The sequence below is a fragment of the Brachyhypopomus gauderio genome, unplaced genomic scaffold (assembly GCF_052324685.1).
Source record: "Brachyhypopomus gauderio isolate BG-103 unplaced genomic scaffold, BGAUD_0.2 sc63, whole genome shotgun sequence".
Taxonomy (NCBI): domain Eukaryota; kingdom Metazoa; phylum Chordata; class Actinopteri; order Gymnotiformes; family Hypopomidae; genus Brachyhypopomus; species Brachyhypopomus gauderio.
Window position 1 is genome coordinate 1,994,789 of NW_027506884.1, and position 13,388 is coordinate 2,008,176.

General features: G+C 38.8%; 2 protein-coding genes across 3 annotated transcripts; one reads left to right on the plus strand and one right to left on the minus strand.

Moving 5' to 3' along the window:
• Positions 1-437: 437 nt before the first annotated feature.
• Positions 438-3,701, minus strand: syngr2a (synaptogyrin 2a). Its single transcript, XM_076988608.1, has 4 exons — positions 3,423-3,701; positions 2,418-2,655; positions 2,114-2,250; positions 438-2,020 (listed from the first exon to the last, which is right to left on the minus strand). Exons 1-4 carry the CDS (start codon positions 3,519-3,521, stop codon positions 1,823-1,825), a joined length of 672 nt encoding a protein of 223 aa, XP_076844723.1. The 5' UTR covers positions 3,522-3,701; the 3' UTR covers positions 438-1,822.
• Positions 3,702-5,693: 1,992 nt separating this feature from the next.
• On the plus strand, positions 5,694-13,247 carry LOC143489519 (transmembrane channel-like protein 6). Of its 2 annotated transcripts, none has more exons than XM_076988605.1 (19): positions 5,694-5,808; positions 6,218-6,327; positions 6,445-6,549; positions 6,913-7,005; positions 7,203-7,311; positions 7,395-7,467; positions 7,725-7,982; positions 8,080-8,255; positions 8,346-8,490; positions 8,929-9,090; positions 10,228-10,379; positions 10,971-11,049; positions 11,201-11,319; positions 11,492-11,587; positions 11,722-11,797; positions 11,923-12,056; positions 12,345-12,512; positions 12,623-12,701; positions 12,789-13,247. In XM_076988605.1, the coding sequence occupies exons 1-19, from the start codon at positions 5,753-5,755 to the stop codon at positions 12,855-12,857; spliced, it is 2,259 nt and encodes a 752-aa protein (XP_076844720.1). In that variant the 5' UTR covers positions 5,694-5,752; the 3' UTR covers positions 12,858-13,247. The 2 variants fall into 2 exon arrangements, with proteins under 2 accessions (XP_076844720.1, XP_076844721.1); XM_076988606.1 differs by having other exon boundaries at positions 11,222-11,319.
• Positions 13,248-13,388: the final 141 nt, after the last annotated feature.

The following is a 13,388-nucleotide window of genomic DNA, read 5'->3' on the forward strand; positions in this document are numbered from 1 at the left end:
CGCTCAACAACTTACGTTCGCCACCCCCGCCCGCACCGGACCTCGGGTCACAGGTATCTGCCAAAATTGGACCGCGGACAAATTTAGTTGAGTACGCCTGCTATATGGTGTTGGTAAATTTTGGTAGAACTAAAATATATGTCATAAGTCTATGTGAGGGATAGTTTTCGGCAGGTTAATGGCTTCCAACTGGCTTTTTCTGAGCCATATCATTTTGAAGTATTATCTAAATTCACCACTTGGTAGTAATATCTTTATTTAAATATGGTTTTCATAATTGTTCCATATGGGTCCAGATAGGCATGAAGTAACTGCTGTGAAATGGCACCAGTGTTGGTTTAGCTTTTAAATATTCTGTGAATCCTATTGGCTAGTTGTTCATTAACCCTTTGAAACTGTTCATTTGATTCAATAAACAGTAAGTCATATGACACACATTTCCATTCTAACAAAACCACTCTTTATTGGAAAGTAGTACATACATATTAACTGATGATGTCAGTACTTTCAGTAACAGGTAAAAATGCAAACTACAAAAGCAAAAACCCTTTGGCCATTCATCAAACCAGTATATAATTTTAACAAACTGATATTATTGACAGAAAGTATGCCTTAAGAGTTTAATAATCCAATGTTATTGACAGTGGTCTGTTTAGAAATACCTATTTGTGCTCTCTTATATGAATTATTGTGCAATAAATGCATAAACAAAAACTGTTTTCTACAGCTTGTGAGAATTTGGCATAAACCAAAAGCCACAATTAAAGATGACAAAATTAGGGAACAATTCTAAAGGCCAGAGGTAGAAGTCCTAAATTTGGCCTCCTGGTATAAAATAATACATTTATGCAAATATAAAATCAACTTTGTGATAAGCTCAAATAATCAATTCATAATTGTTTCCATATTAAATATGTACAACAAAGCTGGTGCATAGATAGTGAAAGTAGACAAAAAGGCACAATTTTACTCTGTATGCTGGATCTGCCATTAAGGCATGGATTTACAGTAGTTTCTCTTTTATTAAAGCAACCTAATATTAATATATCCTCAAAATTACCAAAACAAACCCAACATTAATGTGCATGTACCTGTTTGTGTAAATATGGCACTTACAAAATGGTGGCTGTGTAGACTCACAGCTGCAAAGATTTTAGCTGTTACCTCTTTTAGCTGCAGTTTACCTCTTGGCTGTAAATGATGCAAGTTACTGTTTAATAAACAGTAATCTATACTAATTAACAGTACAGAAGGTATAGAACATACATCATAATGCATAATATTACTTATTCAGCAAATACTGAAAAGTTGCCCAGGTTGCAGTAATGTATATAATACAAACTTTACCATTAACATATGGGTCTTTCCTTTTTTTACTGTTGCTTTTGCAGCAAAAATCCAACATACGGTCAAAATAATTTCCAATAATTAAGACATTTCAAACAATATTTTTTGGTAATTAAGCATGTAGCACTGATGACAAAACCAAATAGTTTTGAGCACAGAAATACATCTGACAGACCAGATTGTCAACTGCAGGTACATAATCATAAAAAATAAAACACATACACACAAAAAAACAAAACAAACAAAAAAACAGGCCCATATTTATCAAATGTTTCAACTTGTTGGTCTAGAACCAATTTAACCAACCTTCTAATGCTATAGGATGTACTTTTTTGGATAAGGATGTACTTTTTTGTCACTCTTATCCTGATATATATGGGTCCACTTAAACAGTGGAGTGAAAGGATCAGTGCAGAATGATGAGCCACGATGACCTGAATTAACTGTTTTATCCAACCCTGGGCAGCTCTGAACTTTAGTATGATGGGGGTTGATAACCTCCCTCCCCTGTGGTGTTATTAGTGAATGGGGACTGTTGATAGCTGCCTGTTGGAGCATTACTGGGGTAAGCGGGGTATGGAGTGGTTTGGTCATAGGCAGGATCAGTGTAGCCAAGACCAACTTCACCAACTCCCTGGCTGTATCGCTTATAAGCAAACACCGTAAGCAGCGCCTAGAGAGAAAAAGAATCAAAAAATGAGATAAGACTTGTTTAAATTTAGCAAATGCAAGATTTAAATGACATGCACGAAAAAGCAGTGCGTACCCATGTCACGACGGAGAAGAAGGAAAACGCTAAGATGGCTCCTGCAGCATCTTTTGGAACGCCCGTTTGCTTGGTGGTGTGTGACCACTGATTGGCCAGTAGACAGAAACATACGAACCACAAGAATGTCCATGCACCTAGTGAAAAGGGAAAGTTCAAGTGAAGAGGAGGGAAAAGCTATTATAAGCTTATGATCATTATATGCTATAGCTGATGGGAAATGCTCTTAAAAACAGACAAGATCTTTAATGATGTGCATCATTTAAGGTTATTGGCATAATCAAGTAACAAGAGATTCCCTTACCAGAAAAAACGAGATCACTGACAACAATGTATTTTCTCTCCTTGGCGTTACTGAGTTGGGGAAGGTAAGCATCCAGAATAATAAAGGCTACACATGCCATGAAAGCAAGAATTCCAATAGCTGATCCATAACTGCAAGCGCTATCATTTTCATTAAATATGCATTTAGCTTGTTGCGCATCTGGTGTGTTGACGTAGCCTTCTGCAGTAATGGTTGCAAACACTACTATAGAGAAGAGCTGAAAAACAGAAGTATTGCAAATTAATAAACAAATACATTTAGCAGAATGAAACTGTGCAGCACTTCATAAGCGCTTAGACCACAACACATCTGCGTTGTGTTCAAAAAGTTAAAAGTACAATGAATAGTATAACTTGCATTTGGAAAGCACCGATTTATGCAGTTTTGTTGACTTTATAAGCTAAAATGTTGCCTCGCTCCTTTAACTCCATGACATTCATTAGCCAACACTAAAATGTGCATTGCATTACTGCTAGGCTGTTCTAGTTACCTTCCACGAAGTAAATCTCACTACACCAAAGTCAATACGCAATACAGGTGAGTCATGCATCCAAAGTCACGAGCTTTTATGAGTTGACAGCATGCTTCTACATTTCACTTAGAGGGGAAAGATACTCAAAATGTTGCTGCGAAACGTTCATGCAAACTGACCAAAGTATCGAAGGCGTGACGGTCATGAGGTGCTGCGTTTTCAATCAAACTAAATTTCAGTTCCTTGTGTTCCCACGTAAGAAGTTACCTAGCAGCTGTCTGGTCCAATGTTGCAGCTCTTTCAGTACGCGAGCTATCAAACTGTATCACTAATGCAGTAGTGAGAGCCGTAATGAAACAAGGGCGGCATTTCTGGTCATTTTCAATAATTTAGCTCGATAGTAAACTAGCTACAGTTCAGACTTAATAAAAAAAATATGCGACGACGTTTGTGGAAGAGTGACTCGACCAGCTAGCTAACCTGGCTAACAAACCATCCGGCGAGAAGCTCACCCAACTCAGCAGGCGGAGTATAGTTTGTGGCTGCTTGATGAAGCTCATGAAATCAAAGGAACCTCCAGCCAGAGATGCGCCAAAAGCACTTGTCTCCATTTTTGGGGTCGTCCTGTCAAGCTTCCCGGAGCTGTACCTTAAATCTTAACTTTCTGTTTACTTTCACCCTTGTTTCCTGAACACAGAATGGTCCTCCCCTTCAGGAGCTACACGTCATTCATCTAACGTGGCCAACTGCCAGTTGTAATCCGACCAGTGGTTGTAGTGAAGGTGTTGTCATTTTCTTTTTCTTTTTCTTGCATTTCCCATGTCGTTTCCATTTTCTCTCTCGTTTTGCAATCAGAAGTTGCACGATGCGCACGCACACGGTTTAACGCCCACGGAAAACTGGCAATAATGAAAAACCAGTCTCCAGCAATGTTGTTTGAGCGTTTTAATTGTGCACAGCAAACTGCAAGGTTATATGACCTATTGCATCGGCCAATTTAATTAAACTCAACAACATAATGCTTCACTGTACACACATGCGTGTCTTTTGAAGATCAGGTTCTTGTACAATCAGCCTGTAGAGGGCAGGAGAGACGTACTATTCACAGGACATGCTGAAGCCATTCAGATATGCTTGTATGAGAGAAATGGCCACAATAGACTGAAAAGAGTTTTCTCTTTTAAGTCTTTATTAAAATTGAGAGTGAAAAGTCAGTACACACCATTTCAAAATCCATAACCATATCAACATTACAATTCAAACATTCAAAGCATATACATTACCACTTCATCATACATAATTTTCCTTTTCCCACCATAGCTGAAATAAGTAGATAGCTGTGTTTGTAGAAATGACTTCTTCAACTTGTCTGAGGTTTAACAGTGCAACCTCTTTTGAGATTACTTTTATTGTGTAGTCAGTACTGCATGCATTTTAAAAGTTCTGAAATTCCAAAGCATGATCATATTATCATTGCAGTAAAAAGATTATGGAGATATTTTATTCTGGGCCTGATGAAATGCAAAATGCATTGCACCGACCATGTAAATGACACCATATGGTATGATCTGCCTAACCCATAGAGGTCTTGTCACGGTGAGCAGCCACTTATTCACGCGTCATCATCATACATGCACAGCGCATGTTCCTTGGTTCCTGTCACTATTCACACCCACAGGTCCAGTCCACCAGTGTCGAACGTTGTTTGGAGCCCTTATGTTGATGTTGCTGCTGACTTCACTATTTCCTCCCGTCGTTGTTGCACTATTCGGGTCTCGAGAATTAGTTATTGCTTCTTCTGCACGTTCAGACAGAGTATGTTGCACTTTGCCTGTTTGTTTTCGCTTTCATTACAGACATTAAAGACGTGCGATTGACAGTCTCGCCTCCTGCCTCCTCCTTCCTCTCGTTACACTTTGACACTCGTCTACTTTGAATATGTGCCAAGAATAGAAGCTACACGCAAATAGAAAATAATAGAAACGACAATTCTCTAAAAACATGGGTACACAATCATGGCATGTTGGAGAAAAAAATTATTGCTTCCCTCCTCAGAATTTTCCCTCCTCGACTGAACTACTATTGTTTTGCTCTTGTGCTACCAATTGATGTTAGTATGAATTTGAAGTAATTCCTCAAGCAAAGTCAGCTGAGGTCTGAATCCAAATTGGACTCTGTGGAAGTACAAAAACAAATCCTCGTGATCAACATTTGCTGACTAGCTGAAGATTAAATCGAGGTTGCCAGTGTTGATGTTCTATCTGTGACTCTGCACATTAGTGTTAGGGGTTTCAGTCAGATCAGTCAGATCTTTTGGTTCTTCAGTTTTGAAACTAGAATATCTACTCAGCCCCATCTGAGGGTCTTAGCCACACACCTCTACTGAAGAAATCTGCAAGAGACTCAGCTGGACAGATGAAAGTGAAAACTGATTTTCAAATAAAATTTTATTTAACTTCAAAAATTGGTGTGCAAACAATGCTGAATATAACTTTTATCTGGTTGGGATTTATGGATTTGTCTGAGGAACGCAAATAATTACAACCCCAAAAGTAACAGTAACTGACTTGCAGCATTGTTGATTTGTCCATCTGACAGAGTCAGAGTGTTAGAGTGTTGGTCATAAGCTGCTTACCAACTAACATTTTGACAGGAAGCATTAAGCTCCTCCTCCAATGTCTCTAAGGTCTATTGTGTGTGTGTGTGTGTGTGTGTGTGTGTGTGTGTGTGTGTGTGTGTGTGTGTGTGTGTGTGTGTGTGTGTGTGTGCATTCTTGAAAATAGGAGGTGGGGTTTAAGGCACATAAAAGAAGATCACAGAGACCATCTCACTCTTCAACAAAATGGCACACAGTGTAAGCTTTGCTGTGGACATCCATCAGACAGAACTAGATTCTGAGTGAGTTATAGAATACATACATTCCTTTGTTGTATTGCTCAACATAACTGACAAAATAACTATTACAATATGTTTTACATGTTTAGTTACCACAATGACTGGTTAATCCAAATAGTCATAAACATGTCAACACAAAAACGTCTAAAATGGGAAGTTAACGCAGAAAATGTATTTGCATGATTGTTACTTTTTATTCATATGTGCCTTGAAACTTGTGCATGTTTAAGACTCATGCATTTAGAATTTTCCCTCTTTTTCAATTCCCTCTTTTTCTGTTATTTTTAGATTTGATTTGATTAACATTTCCTTTTATATGAAACTGTGCATGCCACGTTACCTGTGTGTGCTCTACTGTGTGTGCTCTACTCTTAATCCATTTTCATATGAATACAATACCTCCCATCTTTAGATCTTCAGAAGATGATTTCGTAATCTACCAAGACTTTCCAAATATGGATAGAGGTTTTGATGCAGTTGAAATGGCCTTAATAGGGGGAAGCAGTGACAGGACAGTCACAGGTAGGTCTGTAAAAGTAAACGTCACAGTGAAAGCTTAAGATAATCTCAATGGTACTGCTCTTTAAGTCAAATCGTATAGACGTCAAATCCAGTGCTTTTGTCTGTTTGCTGGTCCAGCACATGACGATGGGGAGGAGGCGGGGCAGAGGGCCCCGTTCACGCGGAACCGTTGGTCTGCTGCCACCACGCGGGTCCTGTCTTCCATGCCCAGTCGGTCGGTGGGTAAGTTGACTTTCATCAAAGATGCAGTAGTCTATGTGTATCTCGTTTTTATTTGACTGTAAACTGACTTGTTCTAATTATTCACATTATGGCACAACTGGATGAAAACACAAGGCCACTGTGTACTGAAATATCTATACACAGAATTGGTTATTAATAAAAGCATTAAAGGAATACTTCCTCCAATATTTTATGACAGTTAATATTGAATGAAACGTAGTAGTAGGCCACTCATCATTTTTTATTAAAGCATGCTGTGAAGCCTTCACTAGCTTTTGCTCCTGCTAACATGTGTCTTCATGTTAGCGTTTGAAGTGTCTCTTTGACATAACAGATTAGAGACGAATGTTTCTCTTCTCCGAGGACGGAGTGGGGCTGAAGTGTCACAGCACCAGCGGCCGCAGGTCAGCTCCCAGACCTCCAGTGGAAGAACGCTTCATCACCCCACCTCTGAGGGTCAGGACCAATGCGGTCATAGTGCATATAGACCAGTTGCCATTACAATAACATGCATGTTTTAAAGCAGGAACAGTAATATAATCACTAATACCTTTTGGATGCAGTGATATTTAATGAATAGACATTTTTGAATGTTTGGGTTTTATGTCTATATAGTTGGATGTGTATATGCTTGTGTGTGTCTGGATGGGAAGTTTCTCAAAGACAGAATCTCCTGAGGAACCTGAAGTCTTTAACAGCTGCTGAACGTGTACGTCGGTTGCGCAATATGCCTTTAAGTTTGCATGAAAAATGTGATCTCAGGTATTATGACAACATTTGGATGGCAACATCTGTGTTCCTGAGGCATACGAATACAATGCTTAGCAATCCACATGTTTTTCCAGAGTGTTGGCTTGTCCTGAGAAAGATAGTGAGGCTCTCTCTGCAATACATTTAACAAGATGTAGTCTTCTCAAGGTGAATATGATTTATTTGTGTTACCTCAATCATAGGATGCTACTGTTAAATAATTTATTCATGTTTTGCCTTCTTGGTGTGTGTGTGTGTGTGTGTGTGTGTGTGTGTGTGTGTGTGTGTGTGTGTGTGTGTGTGTGTGTGTGTGTGTGTGTGTGCATGTGCACGCATGTGTGTGCATGCATTTGTGTGTGTGCGCATTTGTGTGTGTGTGCGTTTGTGCATGCGTGTGTGTGTGTGTGTGTGTGTGTGGCCCACAGACCCTGCACAGTGGCTGGCAAGGTGTTCTCTCCCTGCTCGTGTCTGTGCATCTTTGGCAGGGAGCACTGAAGCACGTAAGTGGGCGTTTTGGAACTGGAGTGCTCTCTTACTTTGTCTTCCTCAGGACTCTCCTCCTCTACAATCTATTCCTCTCTATCATCATCATCCTCTTCCTGGTTGTACCACAAGTGATATGCGGCTCATCTCTAAGTCTAAACATGGAGAAGTTTGTTGGCTTTGAGATTCTTACTGGCACAGTAAGGATAAATATTTATGAATTTTTAAGGGCTTTCTTCTCCTCCCCTTTTCCTTAATAGAATACATGTCTAATAATTATTGTTCTTTTATCCTCAGGGGTTGCTCACTAACTCTTTACTGTTCTATGGATACTATAACTATACAGAACACAATAGCTGTCAACAAAGAAACGAAAATGAACCTTATAAGGCAGCAGCATACAATATACGTCTGGCATATTTACTCATCATTGGAACAGTTCTCACTGTCACGTGTATAATGCTTGTCTACAGGTCTGGTTCTTTGTCTCCCAATATTTAAATATTGCAGAATAATTTCTCTCAAATATGGTCCATGAGTTATTATTTAATTTTCTTGTGTAGTGTGTCAAAAATATTTGGGAAGAACTTTGACATTTTCAAGTCTCATGGGAACCTAGCTTTGAAGGTTTTCACCTCCTGGGATTTTAAAGTAAGCAAGAAAACATCTGTTAAACTGCAAGCAGAAAACATCTGTGTCCAGCTGAAGGTGAGAAAGCGTTGGTCATTGCAAGACTAAGATGTGTAGTTTGCTATGATGACTGGCAGGTGGATACAAAGAGATGCTTATCAGTTTTCAGTATCCTAGTGTGAAGTATAGGATATAAATAACATTTGAAACTCATGTGTGGTTTAAAAAGCAGAACTCAGCACTGATGTGACAGTTTAACACCATTTTAACACCAGGCTGTCTGTAAATGTGGTTCAGATGTTTTCGGTTTTCTTGAAAAAAAATGCACTTATCAACAATGCATATCATATCTAAGAATAGACTAAGTATAAACCATGATTGCCCAGTGAAGAATGCACTCCTCAAAATGGAAATGGATCCTACATAGTTATTTATTTTATTTTTTTGCAAAATTGTATTAAAAAAACAAACAAACACCACTGTCTCTTACAAAAGTGCACATGTCTCTTGGGGCAGGAGTTGCTTTGTGAACTTGGCTCCGAAAAGCCAAAGCGAAACGTCACGTCCAGACTGCAGCTGTTAGCCAATCACAGCGTGGCATGGGCAGCTTGTTTGGGCAGCACTGTCGGCATTTTGAATATTGTCTACTACTTCTACAACTACAAGTTGTCTCCTGAGGTAGGGTGATGTCATAATGTATTATTGTGAACAAAACTCCCCAAGCTAACATTTTGCACATGAGTTCATCTACACAGGCTACTGCAGGATGCACCGTAGCTACATAGTCAATTAAAGCCTAAAGATTCAGTGGGTTTAAAGCTGAATGTGAGTTTAAACCCGACCTGTTTATCTGTCGGGCACTTGGCCATGCACCTGTGCGACTAATTAAACCAGCGCAGGTCGATTTCTAGGTCGTTTACAACGACCATTGAACTGTGGTGCTGTTTCTGCCTGCATATTGTACATACAATAATATTTTTGGAATATTCGGTCCAATGGATTATAGTGTGCTTGATATCTCACACGTTACACAGAGGCCAGGGGAGAATAAGGAGCAATAGCACAACTTAGCAAATACAAATACGTCTGATTTATTGTAGAACTTAATTATTAAAGGTTCATATTACCCACCTTCTGTTGTCACTTTTATTTTCACTGTATACTGATAATATTTAATAATCGTAGGAGAACTGGTGTGGGAGACATTTCACCAACCCAATTTATTGGTTTTGGTCAAATTTAAGGGAACTTGAAGTGCATCCAGTTTGGTGGCTGTTTAGCTGTGTATTATGTTATGACATATTGAGCAGCTTCACTTGTAGCTAGTAACAGACTAATATCCGTATTCAGTAGACATGGTTAGGGTGAGAATGGTTGACAATGATCAAAGTGGGTTAGTGTAACATTTATATTTATACTTATTTATATTTATAATAAATCACATTATTTTTATTATCATTGTTACAGTGCGCCAGTCACCCAGCATGGGGTACACACCTACTCACGTGCACATACACACACACACACACACACACACACACACACACACACACACACACATACACACACACACACTACTACTGCATCATCAGATTTATTTTTCTCACTGGTGTTGAGCATTATGGAGAATTAAAGAATAAAGGTTCTCTTGACATTCATCTTACCTCACTTATCTTCAGCCTGCCACCATCACAATTATTATCATTATTATAAGAATATAATCTGATGGAAGAGAGACAAGCAATGATTTGTTTCTGGTATGTGATTTGAGTTTCTGTGGCATTGTTTATTTAATCAAGTGTGTGTCTTGTATAGGGTGTCATAAATGACTCAGATGAACTCCAGTTGTTAGGACTTCCTTTTCTACTGTGCTGTGTGAATTTTCTGCTGCCTACTGTTTTCAACATGATCGCGTATTTTGAGGGTTATGATTCCCTTAGTCTTTGTATCTGTGTTTCCATTATAAGGTAAGGACATATTTTACATTTGATCTTCACTTTGTTACATTTTCTTTTACTTGCTTTGCAAATGTGCTAAATCTTATAATGGCATTTAGAAATATATCTTGCAGAATATGATGGGCATATATGAGAATGCATTCCCAAATTGACTAAAGTGTGATTTTTGTCCTTAGAATTTCTCTTAAATAGCCATTATGTAATCTGTACTGCAATTAAACACAAAAGCATAGCAATATCATCTCTTGAGAACTGTTTATCTTTGCTCAAGGTCAGTTAATCAGGAGAATTTCTGAAGGTCTTTGCTCTTAAACAGTCCGAGTCCATGTTGGACAAACTCAAAAGAAAGCTGGACAACAGAATAACAATGTGGGACAAATGTTTTTAAAAACACTGTACACAGAGCTGAAAAGGCTGCTTGTCTGGACAGTGTTAAAATGTTACTAGAGTATTTTTCTCCCTCTGTGACCTCTGGAGCATTTTGCTTGCACAACTGATGAAGGACCTTTGTCCAAGCATCCTGTATTTTTAAACATAATTCACATATGTGATGGGACAACTGCAATTAGCTTTTATAAATATCTATGTTTTCCTTTACAGAAATGTGTTGTTGAAAGTGAGTACGGTGGTAGCTCTTTGTTACCACTGGAAGAAAAGCATTGATGAGCCCCAAACGGATGTAAGAAAACTTAATTACTTAGCACCCTTGACCACCAACTAAAAGCTCAATGCACGAGCCTATCACATCTATCAAAAGTGATATCTGTACATTCTTATGGAAAGGGTTTCATTAAATATCTTAAGAAATTCATTAATGATTTTCCTAACAGTGTTTCCCTTTCCATGAGCAGTGCTGGGAGACATTTGTTGGACAGGAGCTTTATCGCTTCCTGATAATGGATAACATATTTGCTGTGCTGTACATTATCTTCGGAGAGTTTATTTGGAGGTTTGTGAATCTGTCTGTTTGTTAATCTGTCTTTCTTAAAGATTGCTGCAGTAACAAGGGTTTTGCTAATTCTGGTTAACTTCATGTAGTACTATTAGATTGCTCATTGACTTGGATGACTGAAAATCTCACAGATGCTATCATTAGCTCTTCTGTCTCACTGCCTCCACAGATTTCTCTCCCAGGTAGTGTTAGGAAGAAAGAGAAAGCCAGTTTTTGATATTGCACGGAATGTTCTGGATCTAATATATGGCCAGACACTTGTTTGGTAAAGTCACTAAACACATTAATCACACTGCATGTTAATCCAATCTTTAGTTTTAATATCTTACTTATTCCCTTTTTTCAGGCTTGTTTCACTGGCAAACGTTTAGTCTCTTTCAATCCTTCTTTTTTAAACAGGCTTGGAATGCTGTTTACACCACTGCTGCCTGCAATTCAGATTGTGAAACTGTTCTTTTTGTTTTACTTAAAAAGGGTACATTAAAATTCTCTTGAAAGATCAGTAGATTACTTATATTCCACATAGTAATTCACAGAATGTTGTAATGTTTCAGTGATACACTGTAATTTCCTGCTACATAATTCCTATAATCATGATAGGCCAGTTTGATGGAGAACTGCCAAGCACCCAGGAAGCCGTGGAGGGCCACAGAGATGAACAGCATCTTCATGTCCATCCTCTTCTTCCCCTCATTCGTTGGAGCTGCTGCATGCATTGCATATACAATGTGGAGGTGTGACGATTCAGGCTGTGGTTCAAGGCTCTTTCATTACCCCTCACGCATGCACAGACATACTGGCACATACATATACATGAAAGGAAGTAACAGCTTGTCTGTGACAACATGCAGTATTGGGTGTTATATCGTGATGTTTTTCTGTTGCTGCCGAATCCTGCAGAAACATGTTTTGGTGCACTGCATGGTGACCCTGAGGACAGGGTTTAGATCACGTCTAGCTTTAAATCACAGGTACGGTATTCTGCGAGTGTTTATTAATCAACACGTCTGTTGTCGTCTCAGCCACAAGCCATCGTCAACTTGTGGGCCTTTCAGGAACCTGCCAAATATGTTCAGCTCAGGCAGGGAGTGGAGGAAGAGTCTGGAGGGTAGTAGTCTATCCTGGCTCAAATGGGCATATAACTTCATAGACAACCCACTCTTCCTCTTCATCACAGCGGGGATCTTCATGTGAGTGTAGTGCGGTCAAGAATCACTGGCCTCAGATTTGTTTTTATGGGGTTTTTTTCTTCATCCATTTTATTCTGCTGTGACAATGAAGTCTCCTGCACCCTTCCCAGACTCCTTATTTACACGCACATTCAAGCAGCGGATGGCCAAAGAAGAATAATATTGTCATTGCAGGAGCAGATCAAAAATGTAAGTAGAAAAGAAACCTAGTTTCTATTTCAAAATGTACCAAATTAGCATTTATTTGATTTGCTTTATTCTCTTATGTTTTTCTAGGAGTGTGAAGACAAGAAGTTTCTTATAGCCAAATTGCAGGCACTCTGTGATGAGCAAGACAATTCATGAGTTAAATGTCTTAAGATACCTGGTGTCGGTCCTTCTCGAAGGTTTTTGTTACAGCATTTCTAGGATCAATAATGCTTCTCTATCTGACTGAAGCAGCAGGTTCTGCGGTTGAAGTCTAACGCTGAGATCAGCTTCATATCACCCAGTATTGTCATTAGAAAATGTTTTACATTGTGAACATGTGCCTTGAGACACTGCTGTGACACACTGCACCCTCATGGAAACTGGAGCACAGTGAAAGCTACATATGCTGTCTTGGTATCTAAATATTAAGTAATCGAAAAATGGAAGTTTGGAATTTAGACTTTTCACTTGAAGTAACATATTTAATTTGTACATTCCTTCCCCCTATTTAATTCACAAGTTACTTCAAATAAATGTTTGTGTGCATGTGTGTGTCAGTCCTTGAATTAAATGAATAATTCAAGCCGCACATAAGATTAGTTTGAACAAAAATTAGTAAAACATTTTTAGCTTGTAAGATTTAGGTAGGCAGCTCGCCCCCTCAGATTGTAGAACGCAAGCGAACTC

Coding starts and splice junctions, on each gene's coding strand:
- LOC143489519 (XM_076988605.1), top strand. CDS start 5,753: ATGGCACACAGTGTAAGCTTTGCTGTGGACATCCATCAGACAGAACTA. Junction 7,468..7,724: donor CAAGATGTAGTCTTCTCAAG/GTGAATATGATT, acceptor TGTGGCCCACAG/ACCCTGCACAGTGGCTGGCA. Junction 11,588..11,721: donor TATGGCCAGACACTTGTTTG/GTAAAGTCACTA, acceptor TTTTTTAAACAG/GCTTGGAATGCTGTTTACAC.
- syngr2a (XM_076988608.1), bottom strand. CDS start 3,521: ATGGAGACAAGTGCTTTTGGCGCATCTCTGGCTGGAGGTTCCTTTGAT. Junction 2,656..3,422: donor TACTCCGCCTGCTGAGTTGG/GTGAGCTTCTCG, acceptor TCTGTTTTTCAG/CTCTTCTCTATAGTAGTGTT. Junction 2,251..2,417: donor CAGTGATCTCGTTTTTTCTG/GTAAGGGAATCT, acceptor CCTTTTCACTAG/GTGCATGGACATTCTTGTGG.